The sequence below is a fragment of the Mandrillus leucophaeus genome, unplaced genomic scaffold (assembly GCF_000951045.1).
Source record: "Mandrillus leucophaeus isolate KB7577 unplaced genomic scaffold, Mleu.le_1.0 Scaffold818, whole genome shotgun sequence".
Classification (NCBI taxonomy): Eukaryota; Metazoa; Chordata; class Mammalia; order Primates; family Cercopithecidae; genus Mandrillus; species Mandrillus leucophaeus.
Window position 1 is genome coordinate 918,567 of NW_012108897.1, and position 21,364 is coordinate 939,930.

Sequence of the window (21,364 nt, forward strand, 5' to 3'; positions counted from 1 at the left end):
CCTTCATGATAAAATCTTTCAACAAACTAGCAATTAAAAGAACATGCCCAAAATAATCAAGACCATATATGCAGATCCACAGCTAATATACTGAACAGAGAAAAGTCAAAAGCCTTTTCTCTAAGATCTGGAATAAGACAAGGATGCTCACTTTTACCACCTTTTCTTCAACATAAGTACTGCAAGTCCTTGCCGGAGCAATTAAGCAAGACAAACAAATAACGGGCATCCAGATTGGAAAGAGATAAGTCAAATTGTCCTTATTTGGAGATAAAATGATCCTATATTTAGAAACCTAAAGAATTCACCAAAAATGGTTAGAACTGAGACATGAATTTAGTAAAGTTGCGGGATACATACTCAACATAAAAATAAGTAGCATACACTGTAGCAAATAATCCGAAAAAGAAATCTAGAAAGTGATCCCATTTACAACAGCTGCAAGAAAAATAAAATACCTAGGAATAAATGTGAACAAAGAAGTAACAGATTTCTGCAGTGAAACCGACAAAACACTGATGAGAGAAATTGAAAAGGACACAAAAATATGGAAAGATATTCAGTGATCATGGACTAGAAGAATTAATATTGTTAAAATATCCATACTACCAAAAGATATCTGTATATTCAATGCCATACCTATTAATATACCAATGACATTCTTTACAGAAGTAGAGAACAACCCTAAAATTCACATGTACCCACAAATGACTCCAAATAGGCAAAGCAGTCTTGAGCAAAAAGAACAAAGCTGGAGGCATCACACCAACAGACTTCCAAGTGTATTACAGAGGCCTGTCCCAAAACACACACACACACACACACACGCACACACACACACACAGATTAAATATATAAATATAAGACCTGAAGGAAACGTTAGGAAAATGCTTCAGGATATTGGATTGGTCGGGCAAAGATTTTTTTATGTAATACCTTAAAAGCACAGGCAACCAAAGCCAAAATGGACAAATGGGATCACATCAAGCTAAAAAGCTTTTCTGCACAGCGAAGGTAACAATCAACGATGTGAACAGACAACCCAAAGAATGGGAGAAATATTTTCAAGCTATCCATCTGATTAATAACCAGAATATATAAAGAGCTCAAAAAACTCAATAGAAAACCAAATAATCTGATTAAAAATTCACAAAAGATCTGAATAGACATTCCTCAAAGGAAGACATACAAATGATCAATAGGTATATGAAAAAATGTTCATCACTGATCATCAGAGAAATGCAAGTCAAAACTACAATGAGATATCGTCTCACCCTAGTTAAAATGGCTTTTATCCAAAAGACAAGCAATAATGAATGCTGACAAGGATGCGGAGAAAGGGGAACCCTCATATGCTGTTGGTGGTAATGTAAATTAGTGCAGCCACTGGGGAGAGCAATATGGAGGTTCCTCAAAAAATGAACAGTTTACCGTATGATCCAGCAATCCTACTCTGGGTATATATCCAAAAGAAAGGAAATCAATATAGCAAAGAAATATCTGTACCCCTATGTTTATTGCCATTCTGTTCACTATGGCTAAGATATGGAAGCAACCAAAGTGCCCATCAACAGGACAATGGATGAAGAAAGTCTGGTATATATACACAATGGGATATCATTCAGCCACAAAAAGAACGAAATTTTGGGTTTTGTAACAACAGGGATGAAACCGGAGGACATTGTGTTAAGTGAAATAAACCAAGCACAGAAAGACACATACTGCATGATCTCACTTACAAGTGGGGTCTTAAAAACTTGATTTCTGGACATAGAGAGTAGAATGACCAGAGGCTTGGAAGAGTTTGGGGAGGGGTGGGATGAAGAGATACTGGTTACTGGGTACAAAAATATAGTTAAAGAGAAGGAATAAGTTCTGGTGTTCAACAGTACAGTAGGGTGGCAATAATTAATAACTTATTGTATATATCAAAATAGGAAGAAGATTTGGAATGCTCCCAACACAAAAAAATGTATAGTAAATGTTTGAGGAAATGGATATCCTAATTATCCTTATTTGATCATTGCACATTGTATGCATGTATCAAAATATCATATATGCCCTATAAATATATATGATTATGTATCATTAAAATATTTTAAAAAGAGAATATACAATAACTTGTTAATTGTAGTCACCCGATAATGTTAGAATTGCTCAGCATGGTGGCTTATTGGTGTAATCCCAGCTACTCAGGAGTGTTACTGAGACCAGGAATTTGAGACCAGCCTGAGCAACATAGCAAGATCCCTCATCTAATTTAAAAACAAGCAAATAAACAAACAAAAACACTGGAACATATTTCTTCTATCTAGCTGTACTTTTATATCTGTTAACCTCTGGACTGAATTTAATTTTGAGAAAATAACACTTATTTGGGGAGGCTAGTCTTCAAACCAAAAAAGAAATTATAGTTTATTGTTTAGTCTTTTAAGGAGAAAACAGAATCATCTTATTCGCTTAAAGCGTAACAGATCTACAAAATATGCCTGAAATGAAAGCTCCTGGATATTCCCACTAAAAGAGGAGGCAACTAATAAGAAATCTGATTTTTTTTAACACTCTTTAACTTTGAAATTTGAAAGCTAAAAAGGATATTGAAATTTAATTTAGAGAATAGTGCCTAATAGAGATTTTAAAAAGACAACTCTTATGAGTGGGAACTGTCATGAAATATGGAAATCTTTGACTATGACTTTAAATTTCTCAACCAGTTTCTTGTTTTAGGTAAGCATTTTAAATTCAGTATTGTTTACATAATTTGTTTAGTGTTTTTCTTTCCTTTTAAAAATTTCTCTTTTTGTAAATTATCGAGATATCAATTATAGGCTTTTAATGTATAGCTTTAGTTTATTATTTCTTTATATTTTCTCATTGTACATGGAGTTATATATATTGTTTGTTGATTTCATTTGTTTGATTTTGTGAAGTAATAACTTAGTCCTTTTTCCCCCTGATGAACTAAATGAAAATAAAACATACAACATTGAAGATGACATCACTTTTTACTGTAGCATTAGCAGAGGACTACAAAGTGAATTCTGGAACTACTCAGAGTCCTTATTCTTTTAAATAAAAATTAGATAATACATGGACACTTTAATAGAAATATAGTTAAGATTTAAAATAAATCTGTTAAAAGTGAATAGTGTCAAACATAGAAATGATAGGGTTCTTAATTGAAGTATTAAAATAATTATGGAGATGAGAATAGCCCATATATTGGGTGAAGAATTTGATTTGATACAATGGGATCTGATCACAGAATCCTTGGTACAGGATGTTAAGATATGGAAATTTTTGTAGTTTGCCACTAACTTAATTGCCTTGACTATTTCAGGGTATCCATCACTGTCAGCTGAGATAGAAGAAATAGAAGATGCACGAAAACAAGAAGCTGTCCTGCTGACAAAGTGGCAAAGGATTATGGGAATTAACTATGAAATAGTGGTGGGTTAGCTTACCTTCTGTAATTTACAACTTGTAACTGTATTTCAGCAGGCAGTTTGAGGGAATAATAGAGGCAATCATTAGAGTTCCAGAGAAGAACCAAATGTACAGTACTTTTTTAGACAACCTAATGTGGTGATTCAGGTAATAAAAAAATTTAGGTTGGAAAAAGCTATATAGTAACAAAGGAACTGAAATAAATGGGATAGAAGTTTTGAAACTTGTATTTTATCAGTATTTTAATATTTCCAGTAATAGTATGAATAATATAGACACAAGGAAGGGTTTTTCTGATTTTTAAACCTATGATTTATAGAAAGAATGAAAATAGAATGAGTTTATTTAAAAATAAAACAAAATGTATCATGACTTATGAACGAAATTGTAAAAGGACTCTTTTCTACTCTTTCTTTTCCCCTCCTATGTATTTACCTTCCTGAAGAGGTTAATTCTGCATACTTTTTTTCATACCTCTTATGCTGTGGTGAATGTTTTATGTTTATTAATAGCCTGTATATCTAGCATAGCCATTGTGATCTACCATTCCAAAAGGAGGTCTAACAAAATTCATATAAATGATCAATCTTAAGATACATACCAGCAAATTTCACGGATTTCAAAAGAAAGAATAAAATACTATGTTAGGTAGAATTTTTCATATTTCTTCTAAATTTGTATGCCTCTGGACTAGAAGGGAGAAGATACAACAGATGACATATATTAATGACTAGCATTTATAGAGTACTTTGTACCAAGCAGCAGTGTTCTTAGTGTTTGATTTAATCCTCATGACCATAATCATCTGGGTTTTTTTTCTCATTTTTTGAGACAAGGTCTCGCTCTGTCACCCAGGCTGGAGTGCAGTGGTGCAGTCATGGCTCACTGCAGCCTTGACCACCAGGGCTCAAACTTCTCCTGCCTCAGCCTTCCAAGTAGCTTGGACTACAGGCATGCAGCACCACACCCAACTGATTTTTGTATTTCTTGTAGAGACTGGGTTTCGCCATGTTGCCCAGGCTGGTCTTGAACTTCTGGACTCCAGCAGTCTGCCCGCCTCAGCCTCCCAAATTGCTGGAATTACAGGCATGCACCACTGCACCTTGCTATAATCTTTTTTTTTAAACATTCAAAATGATTAACAGTCAAATATGGATTGAGTAAGTATAGCTGTTACTACCATTTTGAATTGACTTAAGGAAAAATACATTAAGGTCCATCTTAACAGTGGTTAATTTAACATGAAACTTCAGAAATTATTTTCATGGAGGGATAGGGTTAATGTGGCAGGTGTGCATAACTGAGACTGCATTTCTTTGGGTGGTAACTGAATAATGAAGGAGACCCTTTAACTAGCCTTTTTGTCATAGGCGTCAGAGCTCAGACTGAACTTTTTCTTTTTTTTTTAATTTTACTTTAAGTTCTAGGATACATATGCAGAATGTGCAGGTTTGTTACATAGGTATACACATGCCATGGTGTTTTGCTGCATCTATCAACCCATCATCTAGGTTTTGAGACCCGCATGCATTAGGTATTTATCCTAATGCTCTCCCTCCCCTTGCCCCCACCCCGCTACAGGCCCTGGTGTGTAATGTCCCCCTCCCTGTGTCCGTTTGTTCTAATTGTTCAACGCCCACTTATGAGTGAGAACATATGGTGTTCTCACTCATAAGTTCCTGTGTTAGTTTGCTGAGAGTGATGGCTTCTAGTTTCATCCATGTCCCTGCAAAGGACATGAACTAATTCTTTTTTATGGCTATATAGTATTTCATGGTGTATATGTGCTACATTTTCTTTATCCAAAGGCTGAACTTTTAGCTACCCTTTGTGCTCATGCTTTCTTGGTGGCATTCCTAGTAATCTGTCAAGGGCAAAAGTGTACAATAAATGAAAAAGGACCAAGTTATTTATGGGCTGTGGTCAGATAAAGGTAATAAGACATAGATCTGACTTCAAATTGTTTGCTATGTAGTGATACAGCATAAATGAAATCATAAGGGAAGTAGTATAACAGTACTGACTAATGGACATTATTGGATGGGACATTCTCAGAGAAAGTGATGTCTAAATTGGGTTTTCAGGAGTGAGAAGGATTTCATCCAGTATTAGATTTCAAAGTCAGATGATATCGCCTCTGAAACTGACTTCTGCACATTATCATTAAAAGTTGAAAAAGCTCTTTTTAATGAAACTTTTTTTTAGTCCTTTTATCCCTCAGTTTCCTTAACTATAAAATGAAAGGGATAAAGTAGATCATCTTTGGCATACCTTCTGATTTTAGTATTATATTTTTTGGATTCTGTGTGAAAACGAGCAGCTTTCTAACATTCTTCATTATTTAATTTAACAGTAGGAAATTGGAAGTTCATTCTTTTGTTTTAAGCTTTGATCATTTTTAAAGACCATTGTCTCTGGATACAGCATAAAACCAGGAATGTGGTTCTAGGTTCTTTGTTTAGATTCAAACCCTTTTCTAGCTGTGCAACTCTGGTCATGGTAACTTTTCTGAACCTCGTTTTTCTACTTGGAAAACAAGGAGAAAAATTGAACCTATTTATGAGAAGCAAATGAGACCTATGTAATGGGTGCTTGCAGCTCGCTGCTTCTGTTCAGTTTGTTAGTTCATGAAATCAAAAGACACCAGTACTCTTTCAAAGGAAAAGCCCCAAAGCTTTGCAGTTTTTTACCATATGGTTTTTGAAGCTTTGTGAGAAAGATGACCACTTTTAGGTAAACATAAAACATAAAATGTGTGCATGAGTAGAAATAAAAAGAAAGAATATAAAAATTGTGATGGTTTTTTTTTTTCTTTTCAGGTGGCCCATGTGAGCAAGTTTAGTGAGAACAGTGGATTGGGGATAAGCCTGGAAGCAACAGTGGGACATCATTTTATCCGATCTGTTCTGCCAGAGGGTCCTGTTGGACACAGCGGGAAGCTTTTCAGTGGAGACGAGCTATTGGAAGTAAGGAGCTATGCTGTTCCTTCTCCTCCTTAAACGAGACATGGAAAAGGTTGCAGGAGGCTTAATGTGGTGAATAAATTCTCATTTTAAATTTCCCCTCCAAAGGGGACTTGAGAAAAATCTACAGATGAAAACAACCCAAAGCAGAAATTTTGTATCTGTGTGTACATTTAACTTTAGACCTAATTCCACGCCATTTTTTATTTAGGTTCAGAAAACTATAAAAACAGTCTGAAAATTTTTTAACATTTATTTAATTTTTAGAATAAGTAATACATTCACATGTTTAAAATCACAGAGAATACAAAGATAAAGGATGGAAAAAGAGTATCCTTCCTGTCCCCATTCATCCAGTTCTCATCACCCTTCATTAGGTAACTACTAACATATTTGCTTCTTTGTAATCTGCCAGTATTTTTAATGCATAAATAAGAAAGTTTGAATATATTATTTTCCCTCACTTTTCAAAACACACTAGCATACAATATATGTCATTGTCCAATTTTTTTTTGCTTTATAATTACATAAAATGTCAAAGTTTTATAATATTCTTCTCCTTGTCCCTTTCATTCTTTGGAAGTATTTTTATTGTCTTTTTTTTTCCAGACCACTACACTGGCAGATCAAACATGAATGAAAGCTAGTGGTTTTTCTTTGAGTGCTTTAGAAACTCTAATTCCAACAATACTCTAAACTTGCACATAAATTTAGATGGTATTTCCACAGGTCTCACTATAGTTCTGAGCACAGTAAACTATGGTAATGACTATAGTAAAATTTATATTTAATAAAAAAGGTGTTCAAAAGAATGTTCATATTATGAAGTGTTGTTTCTTGGATAATATATCTTTTTTCACAGGTAAATGGCATAACTTTACTTGGGGAAAATCACCAAGACGTGGTGAATATCTTAAAAGAATTGCCTATAGAAGTGACAATGGTGTGCTGTCGTCGAACTGTGCCACCCACCACCCAATCAGAATTGGATAGCCTGGACTTATGTGATATTGAGCTAACAGAAAAGGTATCAGATTTGCGTACATGAGGTTAACCTACATATATAATGGAAAGGCTAAATGACCTAAAAAATTTTAAGCATTTTTTAATTAGGTATTTGATTTACTCACATAGCCCATGGCTTGGAGTATAGAATTTAAAGTCAGACAAATCTGGGTTTGAATCAGACTTGACACTAGCTGTGGGAAATTGGGTAAATCACTTCATCTTTCTGAACCTCAGTTTTCCCCTTGGTAAAATGTCAGTCATGATGCCTGTCTCAAAAAGTTGCCCTGAAGGTTAAATAAGATTATGTAATCATGTTAGATATTAATGCACACTACATACTTGTTTAATTTACTTGCAGTGTTTCTATGAAGTAGATGCTCATATTCATCTCCATTTGCAGAAGAGAAAACTGAAGTATATAAATAGTGTGTACATAGTACATATGTTTTAAAAAATATTTTTGAATAACCTATCCAACTCTGCCTGGCACACAGTTACCATTTAGTGAATGGCTAAAATATGGATGGACACAGCATTTCTGTGTGGATAGGTCTTACTTGTTTACATACTGTCCTTTTAAAATACCGTAAATTTGAGTCCATAATGCCACATGTCAGATAATTCTCTGTGACATTCAGGAAGTCACATTTTCCTGTTTGTTTATTATTTTTTCATTCATTGATATCATGATGTCAAGAAATGGAGCTAATCAGCTTTTCTGAGGATACACAATACATACCTAAAGTTAGGATTTGGACTTTGCATAATTTGTGGTCTAATCAAATCTCCTTTAAGGTATATTGAGAGATGATGTTAGGATTTGATTTATATTATATTGAATGAATCAGTACAATGGAATAATTTTGAAAAATTTGAAGAATAAAATGCATAGTTTAATATTCATATGGGTGATTAGAATAGGGTAGAACAAGAAACATAATTCCAAAGTTTATAGCACTCAAAGTCTAGCACCCTATGTATATCCATCCATGTTTTTATGTGTATAATGGGGTTATTACAATAAAGCAGATAGGCGTCATTTGCATTTGTGGTCCTAGGCTGTGCAATAATTGATTAGAAGCAAAGATACTGTACAAACTAGAATTTCATCCTCATAAACACATCTTTAAGTTATGTTCATGTAGATGAACAAAGTTTGAATTAACCTATATTCTTTCACTTATTTTTACTGAAAGAAGCTAACATTTTGAATCCCTATTTCTGTCAGATGCTTTATAAATGTTACTTCATTTAGTCCTCAGAAAATTCTATGAGATGGGTAACTCTGGGGCCCAGGTTATGAACATTGCTCAATGTAACTCAGATTTTAAATATTCAAGCTGCTTCAAGCTGGGGCAAATCTGGTTTCAAATCTTATGTTTTGCCACTGTGTATGTTAATTTGTTAATGAAATAACCATATGCACAAGTCACAGCATTTTAGAACTCTTATTTGCATAGAGTATAGAACTTTTGTATATATCCATTTTCTCTTGTTTTTAATTATCTTAGGAATTCCTTTTATTTAATATCAAAATGGGTTTACATTTTTTTCTGACTGTAGAGATGATTGAAACACTGACGAAAGAAGTGACAGTCACCCACAGTCGTGCTGTCGAGATGTAACATTGCATATTTTCGTAAACCATTGAATCATATATTTTTAATGTTTGTTAAAACTTAGGTATTTCTTCCTTTTTAACAGCTTTCAATAATTACTACCTTAATTCCTAAAGGTTTCATGAAAAGCTGTTGCTACTCTTGTTTGAGGATGTTTTGTTCTGGACAGGCGCTGGGAATACCCCTTTTCTTGTAGTGCTGGTATGTGTGTCAGCAAATGTAATGCCTCTGAAATAAGAGCTGTCTGATGTTATCCAGCCTCATGTAGATCTAGGTGAGTTCATCGGGTCGTCAGAGACAGAGGATCCAGTGCTGGCGATGACTGATGCGGGTCAGAGTACAGAGGAGGTTCAAGCACCTTTGGCCATGTGGGAGGCTGGCATTCAGCACATAGAGCTGGAGAAAGGGAGCAAAGGACTTGGTTTTAGCATTTTAGATTATCAGGTAAGTATATACTGCTTTTAACAATTTTTTTTTAAAGATGCTGTATACTAAAGGCATATTGTTGCTATCAAAGAAAAAGCAGATGATGATAGTTTACAGCCATCAAAGACAATTTCTTTTTTCCAGTCAGTCTTTCACAATAGTGATTTATATGATTCATTGATTATCATAAAGGATTTCTTTTAATATTGAGTTCATTGAGCTATTTTTATTTCACCTCTTGAGAATTGGAATACACATTTTAGGAATATCATAGTGGGGGTTTTTTTTGTTATTTGAGGAGTGTTTATATTATTTTTACTTCCATGCACTTATTTGGTGACTCATATTTTAATGATAAGTCATAAAGAAGTAGATATTTCTTTTGTCTATAACATGAATGCTAACGTATAATCTGATATTCCAATTAATATTTCTGCTGTTCCAATCATTTGACAAAATTTATGAATATACTTAAGTTGGTCAAGTTGGCCTTGTGTCCCTGTCTGCATTGCATTCTTGGCTAAGCAAGGAGATGGTTAGCCTGTCTGATGGAGTGCAGCTGTTGCTCCTTACACTGGATCAGAAAGCCACCGTAGATGACTCCAGGAAGCTGTGTTCATAGGGCCTGACTCTAGAGCCTTGTTAAAACATTAAGGTTACTGTGTCTGAAAATACTTCAGTACCACATACTTTATGGCCTCTCTCTCTCTGTTCTTTCATTTCAAAACAATGTGTCCTACCTTCAGTGCACTTATATTCTAGTAGTGAGTTGATGTTCCATATAGTAACACCCTGTTTAACAAGGGCTTTTGTTAATAATTAGTATACCCAACATCTGGCCTCCAATAATAGTTACAAAATTTGATAACTTATCAAAGTTAAAATTATAATTTTAAAGTTATCTGTACAATTTAAGAGGTCTACTCAGGAACATTAGGAAGTGAGGGTGCCATTGTTTAAGGTGACTTCTTCCTAAACCCTCTAAAATGGAGATAATCTTTGTCTAAATAATTAATTAGAAATTTTGTATGAAATTTTTTTGGCATGAAAATTTTTAAACACACTTGAAACAATTACTCGTTCCTTACAATTTAGAGTGGACGACCTGTAGAAGAATTTTCTTTGTAAAATGAGCTGACTCCTCTTTCCTTATTGCCTTCTGTCAGGATCCAATTGATCCAGCAAGCACTGTCATTATAATTCGTTCTTTGGTGCCTGGCGGCATTGCTGAAAAGGATGGACGACTTCTTCCTGGTGACCGACTCATGTTTGTAAATGATGTTAACTTGGAAAATAGCAGTCTTGATGAAGCTGTAGAAGCACTGAAGGGAGCACCATCAGGAACTGTGAGAATAGGAGTTGCTAAGCCTTTACCCGTAAGAATTCAGATTTTATTGCTTCCTTTTATAAGCAAAATGGTTCATAGGTCTACTTTTAGCTTTAGGTGTTCTCATGACTGAATCATGACTTTTAGTACTTTTCATCAACGTGATTACTAGCTCCATGGGTATAAAGATTTAATTTTGAGTAATATTTTAAAAAAGAAAGAAAGAAAATAGCCAGGAAGTTTATAAATAAACTTCTAACTTATTGGTCTTTGGTTCACTTTTGACATTGACTGATTGACTGATTGATTGATGGAGTCTTGCTCTGTTGCCCAGGCTGGAGTGCAGTGGCGAAATCTCGGTTCACAGCAATCTTCACCTCCTAGGTTCAAGCAACTCTCCTGCCGCAGCCTCCTGAGTTGCTGGGACACAACAACCATGGCTGGCTAATTTTTGTATTTTTAGTGGAGACAGAGTTTCACCAAGTTGGCCAGGCTGGTCTCAAACTCCTGACCTCCAGTGATCCCCCCCTGCCCCCCCACTCAGCCTCCTGAAGTGCTAGGAATACAGGCGTGAGCCACTGTGCCCAGCCTTGACATTTTATATTTGATAATAAGGTCATGATGAATGCAAAATCAAATATGTTAAAATGAATATGGCTTACAATATCTATACCAATGTAGTGGGGTATTAGAAAAATTAATAGCATTAACAACAAAATCTTTAATCACAGTGGAATAAAGTAGAATCTCTGTCAAAGTGACTTCAAGTTGCTAAATTCAGTTGACTTCAACACATTTGCTGTCTAATTACTGCAGAGCAGGAAATTAAACTTTCCAAAATGGGTTCATCAGTTTGTGGCTCTCCTGGCAGGGAATAGCTCCCAAATCATAAATTACTGTAATAATAGAAACAACTTTATGAATCTGTGCTACATAAAGCAGTATATTGTATTAGATGCACTTATTGTATTGCAGTTAAATATTAGAGATGTTCTCAATATTTGTGGGTTGTTTTCCAGTACGTGAATGTAGTTTGAAGTGAAAAAGCAGATACACATTTTCTTAAGAAAATACAAACACATAAATATAGTTTCATAAGTAGCAATATGAGTTTGTTGATTTTTGTGAAAGAATTTGTTAAAACAGTAAGCTTTGTCAATGTATTTTAAGTGTCAGTTAAAGTTTTATGCACCACTTTTTAGTTCACAAATGATTTCAGTAGCCTATTAAAATGTATTTATGAAAAAAGAAAGAGAAGGAGGGCAAGATGATTGAAGAATATGGTAATCCAATCTGAAATCGAACCAGGCTTGTAAAAATCATGACAAAAGAGCACTATGGACGGGAATGTAAGAATAAAGATAGGCTATCAGGGACTCTACCTATTTATTGAGATTGGATTATAAATTTGGTTCTGGTCTTTCTGTTGGACATAGAGAAATGGCAAATATGACTCAATATACCTTTTATTTTTACTGTCCTTAAGGTGAAACCATACCAGTTATTCAGAAGCAGTCTTTTTTTTCTGTATAGCTCCAAAATAAATTTCTTTTATCACAGTATTTGATATTTTAAATTCAGTATGCATTGCAAAATATGATAGAGGCTTAATATATGTTAAGCTCACATATATGGGCAGAGAAGAAAAATGGTTTTTTCCGCTATAATGCTTCTTCTGTATGTTTTACTGATACCAGGTGATGTAGGCAGGCTGATTATCTAAATATTTTAGCCCATTTCATCTGAGAGTGGAATAAATGTGGTAGCTTTTCTGTCAGTGTGACCAAGTTTGGAATATAATCTCTCTAAACTGAAGCAGACTGTGGACATGTGGAGATTTGGTTTTTGTTTTGTTTTGTTTTATAAGCCATGCTAAATTGAGTTCACTGTAGAGTTCACTAACATTCCTTTTCAAGTAAATTGAATTCTTTAAAATAATATTCTTGTAGGGGGATGACTGAAGTTGATATTTCTTTTTAATATTTGTTTTTCTGCAACTTCTTTTATTTCTTAATACCTAAAAGTTGCTTCATTTCTATATTAGGAAGTCATTGTTTGGCCAGAATATTTTGCAGATAAAAAGAACCAGAAGATTATTAGAATATTAAAATTCATTCATTTAAAAAATAATCTTACAAGAAGAATGAAAAATTAGTAGAAAGGGATTCTCATCCAACAGGTGATTGTTATATTAGAGTAAATAATCCTCATTGTGTCTTATCAAATGAATGTTAAATATGAATATCAGATTTTATACTTACATTCTATGTTGAAGTCACATCATTTGAAAACTTTCCAATTTCTTTCTCTTCCCCCCCTCACTTTTCCTACCTTTACCCTTCTTTTCCATTTTCTTTCTTCTTTGCTGTTCTCTCTCTTTTCCTTGAATACCATTTTCCCCACAGCTTTCACCAGAAGAAGGTTATGTTTCTGCTAAGGAGGATTCCTTTCTCTACCCACCACACTCCTGTGAGGAAGAAGGGCTCGCTGACAAACCCCTCTTTAGGGCTGACTTGGCTCTGGTTAGTGGCTATGACTTACCAAGCTTTCTTTCAGAAACCTGATGTGTCTTACTTTGCCTTTCAAAATATTCTGAAGAAATCTACTATATTCTTTGTTCATTATTATATTTTGGAAAGATAAACATGTTTTCTCCAACTTAGTTCTCACAGTTGAAAATGGGAAGAAAAACCACAGTAAATATGAAAAACATTTGTGAGGAAAATTTAATTAACATTGCATTGTAGCAGTGTGTAGAGTCAGTCTTTGTGCCATACCTAAAGTTGGTGGAGCTTTTGTTTGCTCCAATTTCACGCTTAGATATCTCTAGGCATTCTTTAACTGTGTTCAATATTCAGTCACAAAGCACTGTTTTGGCTCTATGTAATGAGGTAATAGGTATCTTTTTTCCATTAGATATTTATAGTCTGAAAGTCATATGAATTGGTTCAGTTATTAAGAACACCACAGTTTTAAGGAAAGGTAAACTTCATGTTTTCTATAAATACATATATATAAATATACTGATTTGCCAGAAAAATTATAAATTAAAATTTCATTTCTTTTTGATGTTTAAAATAGTATCCATTGGAATAAAAGTATTTGGAGCCACTCTGCCCTTAAGAAACTTTTTTTTCTGGTAGAGGGTACAATGCTATATCAATAACTAAAGGATAAAGCTAAATACCAAGCATAAATATACATATGACATTTACTCAATATAAATACAACAAATTGTACATCCTGTTCACATTACCCCTACTATTAGAGCTAGGTTCCTTACTCAGCGTTTTTTTTGTGGGGCAGACATTGTGCACTGTTGCTAAAAAGGAATATACTTGTTTTTTAAATACTAGTTTTAGTTTCATTAGACTGGAGAAAGGTTTAAAACCTGTTAAATTCTTCATTATGTGTTTATAACTGCACACATCTTGCTTTAAAACAGAGTGAATTATTTCTTTGACTATATATACATTTTGCTGATTCTAATTTTGGGGGAGACAATTCCTTTCGTTAATATTTTTAAATTGCAAGCTCTTGAAATAGCTATTTGAGAAGTTTTTGTATGTGTTATAATAAATGCAACAATTTCACACTGGAATACTTAACATACCAGGTAACGTATGGCCCTGCTCTCCGGGAGTATTATGTTAGCACTTCAAAACTAGAGAGCTTAGTATATACAACAAATTACGTAAGGTACTGTGGTGTTAAATAATACCCAGCCATAGCAAATACTTTTTGAAATGTCGCAGGATACAAATACTATATATGATTGTTTCTAAAGTACCGAGGAAGTAATGTTCTCTGGAGTTTACATGGCTTCCTTGAACCTCCTTAAATGGATACCAATCAAAAGGCAGATTAGTTCCACTTTTATGTGAGCTTGGCATCTTATAATGGTAGTATGCATCCTGGGTCTTCTCCCTAGCCAGCTAAGTAATCTTGGACTGGTCACTCAACTTCTTTGACTCTTAGTGTTTTATCTCTACGGTAAATAAATGAATTGATTGTTAACGTCTCTCCTAAGATCCTAAGATACCAGCAGTATACATACAAATTATATTGAGGTATTCTCTCATTAATGTTACTTAAATATGTATTGTAATCTATGACACAAGGCTTAGTTAATACCATCTATCTAGATTGTTGTATGTTATGTATATTTGTAAGGGTCAACCTCCACATAGTGACTCATTAGTGAATTTGAACATGTATTTAAATTATTAGGCCTATGAAATATATTTGAAGAGAAAATCATTTCAAAATGGCCCACAGGTATTTTTAATAGTTTTTTTGTAAGAACGTGACCTGATACAATGCTACAATTCTTCTAACTTCTCCTGGCTAAACAATACGTTGAAATTACAAAAAAAAAAAAAAAAAATAGAACATATGGAATTTTGCCAAGATAGACAGAAAATGCTGGTAATATCAGAGAAAGGTAGTATATATGTCAGTTCTGCCTATTCTGAGGTATGACTTTGAGTGAATTGCAAAAAGAACTTCAAGCTCATCTTGATTTAAATATTAATCTTGACTCTGTGACAGAAGACAGCAATAGGATTATTAGAGCATATGTAGTGAAATTCTCTATCTCACTCTTTATGCATTTTCTAACAAGTTTATAACTTAAAGCTTCACCATAACCAGATCATAATTAGGCCCCTTGTTTGTTAGTATAATTTTAGCATGAAATCACAGATTTTCTTTTTGGTTTCTGCAACTTGAATGGTTTTAAAATCTAGTTCAAGATAATTTAAACAAAATATATAGTTTTAGTGTGGCTTACAAATATATAATTGCCTAGCTGCCTCATTGAGTAACAGTTTATTTTAGTTGACTAGGAAAAATTATGACGTAATTTTATTATAAAATTATAAGAGTTGGGCGTGGGAACTGGAAGAAAGTAAATATTTTACTTAACTATGGAACTGTTTAAACTTAGACTTGATCCAGGCCCTTTGTTAATTGTTGCCTTTAGCCCTTTTATTGATGAAATAAAATAACTTTGTATGCCAGCACTTTCTACTGCAGGTGGGCTATTTATCCTTTTTCTGCTGCATTAGCAGTCTCTGATGAGGGTGAAGAGGGCATATAGAAAATATAATAGATAAAAGAATGATACCAGTTTGCCATTTAGTCTCAAGTGGAGTTTGTCATATATGTCATAGAACAGAATTCCCAGCTAACATTATTGTTTTATTTCTAGGTGGACACAAATGATGCTGACTTAGTAGATGAATCCACATTCGAGTCTCAATACTCTCCTGATAATGACAGCATCTACTCTACTCAAACCTCTATTTTATCTCTTCATGGCAGTTCTTGTGGTGACGGCCTGAACTATGGTTCTTCCCTTCCATCGTCTTCTCCTAAGGTACAAAGGAAATACCCGTTTTTCTTTTATAGGAAAGTCTTGTGTATAATTTTCCAGAGGTCAGTCCTTATGGGGAGTTGTGGGAATAACATATTGGAGACATTATGTTTCTCCAGTTGTGGACTCATTATTGGATTAAAGTACAATTTCATTTAGCCAGTGTTGGTCGGGTAGCTTTCAGATTACTAGAAACTATTTAAATTTAGTGTCTGAGAAAGATAGACACAGAGACTCAAAACTTTGATTAGGGTTTGCATGTCAGAAAGAAAAATTTAACATCATATATTTCTCAAGTTGTGTTTTTAGCAGTGTCTACTTTGGAAAAATTACAAGAATAACTTTATTTTCTTAATGGTTTTAAAACTGACTTCTATGCAGAGTTGAATAGTAAAATATTTCTTGCATTAATTTAAGATTTACTAGCTAAGTTAAACTTAATGCTATCATATGTTTTTATACAAAATGATGCCAAAGAATACTGTACATTAAAAAACACAGTGAATGGTAAATTATGTTTATGTCACTGGATATGAATGGAGAGTTTAGTCACTATTTGACATATCTGTGCCATTCATATTTTAGAAATAGATTATTGGCATAAATGCCCCAACTATATTAATTTTATTGTTGACATACTCTATGATGTTGAATAGGTAATGCTTTAAAATGTTTCCAGTATTTTGGGTATGAAATGGTATCTTGCCATTTTAATGTGGATTTCCTGATTACTAATGAGAATGAGTATTTTTTCATAATATTGGCCATTTGTTTTTCACTTTTAATCAAAGATCTCTTCATATCTTACGGCCATTTTGTATTGGGTTGCTCATTTTTCTTTTGATTTTTTGCAGTTGTTTTTTTGGAAATTGATATGCAAAGCAATTCAACATATATTTTTTATGAATATCTGTGTACATATGTATAGTAAAATCTAAAAATGTGTTGGCAGGATACTTCTCAACTTCAAAAAAGAAGTTATCCTTGGAGAAAAAAGGAAGTATGGGAATTTAGCTATGTGTCTAATACATTATAGCATATTATGAAGAAAGAGAGATTGATGAAAATATGGCAGAATGTTTATATATGTTAAATCATGGCAAACAGTTCATATATGAATATATTTTCTTTATTTTTCTGTGTCAGAAATATACCATAAACATACATTTAAAATTAAGTTGAAAAGACTGGACAATGTTTTTTAATATATGAAATATGTATTTTCTGCATAAATTGAATTCAGTGGGAAGGGTATTTATGAATAAGTTGGAAAGTAGAATTTCCATAGGTCTAGCACTGTTTTCCTCTTTTCCTGATTAACAGGTTTTTTAGCCAGAACATTTTCAAAGCATTTTCTTTTATGTTCAAGGTGCACCTGTTATCCTTGCAAATGATGCTGGGCAATCTCCTTGAATTGGTTTGCAAGGTATAATCTTGAGTGGAGCAGATGCTCCTCTCTCACCACACCTGAGACTGTCTGTCTGGCTGTGTCCTGTCTGGAATGTGTTCTGGAATGTGTTCAGTCTTTACTGGCCTCAGGGCTGGAAGCTGAGTTCATCTCCTGATGGAATCTCCTAATCCACAGCATAGCACACGTCTTCTTGCCAGTGGACAGATTGCATTGTTTAACTTAGTAATTGTTACTTAAAGGGATTACACAATCTGCATACTGAGAAGCATATATTTTACAGGGCAAATGCTGGCTGTATGCAGCACAACATATTGGCTTACTGAAGTCTGTTTGCCTCCTTTTTTATTTATTTATTTTTTTTTCCCCAAGCAGTTTACTCTTTTGTTGAAGCAAATTTTGGCAAGCTGGTTTATCAACTGAAATACTTAAACTACAAAACAACAAAGAAGACATTAATGAGGGTGCTTTAAAACACATTGTGAAACTCCTGTGTGCTCTTAGTTTTCTTAGAATGTGGGACTGTTCCTACATCATGGTAAAATCTCTGCAACATTTTATATTTTTGGTGACAACTTTCTAATACCTAGACTTTTACTAAAAATGTTCATGTAAATAAAATAAGTATATAATGTGTCCTTCCTGTTTCTTTGCAATAAATTTATATTAAAAAGACCCAATGGTGATTTGTAATGGAATTTACAATTGACTATTTTTCTTAAAAGTGAGCTTACTTAAAGGCTTTTTAATTATAAAGTAATACCATATAGTATATGATTTTTAAGAAAAACAAAGATGCCTCTATCCTGATTTGAAAGGATAAAATAGAGTGTGAGGATCTCAGCGGTTCCTTAGATTTTTGACTTTGCTAAATATGTGATAATCTTGGAGCCTTAAATGGCAACTGGAAATGAACAAATAATTTTACCTGTCTCTTCCCCTTGATTAATGGTCTTTTGGCCTTCGTCAGGTATACTACCAGAAGTGAGCAGTGCTAATCACCTACAGCGCAAACTCTTCATAGAGGGAGGCCTCGCTCTTCAGGGCAGCCTAAACACTAAAGGGCTGCAGCCATACATTGGGGCTCTTCCTCACAAAATTATCTAATTTGGGGGTCCATTTTGCTTTACTTTTTTTTAAAGAGTATGTGTTTGTTTAATTTGATTAGTTACCATGTAAGGATTTATGGGAAATAGCTGTTACTCAAGAACCTGAAAAATGTACCTGCCTCTATGGCATTTGGCTTAATAGAGGCAGGTCATTGAAGTATGGATTTTAAAAGCAACATGGCTCTAGCCATGTTTTTCCTTTCTTATTATTTTAAGTTTTATTTCTTTGGTTAATCATTTTACTCCTTTTCCCTTGTTACCTCCAAAGATATGACAAAATGCAGAAATAATTGTTTTATAAATTTGCAGACTTTTGTTTAAAATCTTAACATGGTTTTTAGAACATACTTTTTTTTTTTCTGTTTTGCTTTAAAAATACAACGGATACAGATTTAATATCTATTGAAGTTTCCCCTTCTACTCCTTATTCACACCTTTACACCCTACCTTCCGGTGTACACCCATACTCTCACTCTGTCCAGTGACAATATTGTTACCAACATGGTGTCCATCCTTCATTCTTGAATGTCGGTTCTGCCAGGAAATACTTTTTATTCTAAGGCAGATTGAACTTGATGTTTATCAAGATAGGAACCCTTTTGCACCTTGTACGTCAGCTCAACTAACAGATTTAATGATTTTTTTTAGTAGTCTGAACATTTTTACAAATTCTTAGTGTCATTGTCTGGCATAAAATATTATTGCCTTCACATCCATGTTTAGAATGTTGATACTATTTCTTAATTGTTCTTTTTGCAGATGGGGTTAGAATAAAAAACTAAATCACTCTAATTAGAATGATGAGAGTGACTGTGAGAGTCTTAGTGACAAAATTGCAGACTCTCAAAGGTTTAAAGGATGTTGCCTTTTTCCTTAGTAGGATCAGTGTCAAAACAATAAAGGAAGTGTACTTTATCTCAGAAAGAGTTGGAGAAGGACAGTTGGAGCAGCTGTGGTTGCAATATATTTTTTAAAAGTATAATAAGAATTCTCTAGTAGACTGCTTATTGAAGAAAAGCAGGTTATGGCTATTGAATGCTCGTGTATTTAGTTAGTTTTTGTAAATATATTATCTGGGTAAATAATATGCGCAAGTCTAACTTTAATTTATGCATTGCACTTAAGAAATAGAACTTTAAAAAAGTACATTTGACATTTTAATTTAACCTTTTTCTAATTTTGTAGTAAGGACAAGAATATATCAAGCAAAGTCACATATTAATATAGACTTTTGAAATACTTCACTTTAGATATCAAGTTGCACTGGGAAATTGTGGTTATTTTTGTACCTCTTATGAGGGAAGAACTGTTTTTCTTTTAGATCCATAAGACTTTTAAAAATAAAACTGAGTTGGTTGTTGAGCAACCAGAAACGTTTCTGAAGTGGGTGTATGTTGTCTACTGTGTTGATTAGCTCTTTCTTTTCTACATGTCTGTGTTAACTCCTTCATGAATTATTCATGGGACTGTTATACCATTTACAGTACACCCCAGCTAACAAGGGCGACTTGACCTCTTTTTCTAATGAAAAGCAATTTTGATTGCTATCTTTGAGGCATGGGGGAGATGATTTACTAATTATTATAATTAATTTAGTAATATAGAAGCTAACCAATTCTGTAGTAAGTACATTATTGTTTTTCCTAAGAATAAAATTATCGAAGTTGGGTGAGGGAGCCAATAGGTTATTGTTTAGATCCTGGGAGTGTGGAGGATGATACCTTCCTATCATTTGTTTCTGAGGATACTACAGATGTTGATCGCTTATATAATATTTCCACTTGCCTCAATTCTTTGTGCTAGGAATATCTGATAATTCTAGAGAGATAATAAGTTGAATTCAAGGAGAGGAGTGTCATAAATTGTGTTGGAGCAATTAATTACCCATTTAAAAAAAAATGACAGACCCATATCTCACACCATTCCCTGAAATAAATCTAGATGGTTAAAATGTAAAACAAAGCATTTATAAAAGAAGAAAAATACTAGAAAGCATTTCATTTACTTTGTGTGAAAGGACTTATTAAGTAATATATAAAACCCAGAAGCATAAAAAAATGACAAATTTGGTTGCAGAGATAATTTAACTTCTGCATGACAAAATAGTACCTATACAGACTAAAAGACAAGTGACAGACTGGAAGAATATTTGCAGTGTATATCACAAAGACTTTATACTCAGACCATGCCAATGACGAGAAGAATGTTCTTCACCATACATACCTGTAAATGCCTATTAAGATAGTTTTCTCTTGGAAGCTCCTGTGAATTCAGATCAATTAATAACATAGTTTTTATGCTCTTGATCTCTTCATAAATAGGAACTTCAAAGTGATTAGAACTAAATTGCATTTTAAGTGAAATTTGAAATTATGAGGTATTTGCTTCTGTATATAATTTAAACTCTGAGAAAAATTGGGTAAAGAATTTGAAGAGATTGTTAACAGAAGAAACACAAATGGCTTATCTTTGATAATTGTCAGGAACACACATAATAAAACACTAATGAACATATTTCTTACAAATCAGATTGCCAAACTAATCTAGGGCTGGCAAGATTCATTAGCAGGTATTCCCATATTGTCCTTTTGTGAGAGAAAACTGGAAGACAAGTTAGCAGTACATATCAACTTTTTTTTTTTTTTTTTTTGAGATGTAGACTCGCTCTGTCACCCAGGCT

General features: G+C 33.6%; 1 protein-coding gene across 4 annotated transcripts in view; it reads left to right on the plus strand.

Annotated features, from left to right (window-relative positions):
• The window catches only part of MPDZ (multiple PDZ domain protein), a 145,546-nt gene that overhangs the window by 50,522 nt on the left and 73,660 nt on the right, over positions 1-21,364 (plus strand). For all 4 annotated transcript variants that reach the window (XM_011967898.1, XM_011967899.1, XM_011967900.1 and 1 more), the window contains exons 12-18: positions 3,341-3,450; positions 6,267-6,413; positions 7,273-7,437; positions 9,296-9,481; positions 10,630-10,839; positions 13,196-13,312; positions 16,003-16,170. In XM_011967898.1, coding sequence (XP_011823288.1) covers positions 3,341-3,450; positions 6,267-6,413; positions 7,273-7,437; positions 9,296-9,481; positions 10,630-10,839; positions 13,196-13,312; positions 16,003-16,170 — 1,103 coding nt within the window. The remainder of the gene's footprint in view (positions 1-3,340; positions 3,451-6,266; positions 6,414-7,272; positions 7,438-9,295; positions 9,482-10,629; positions 10,840-13,195; positions 13,313-16,002; positions 16,171-21,364) is intronic.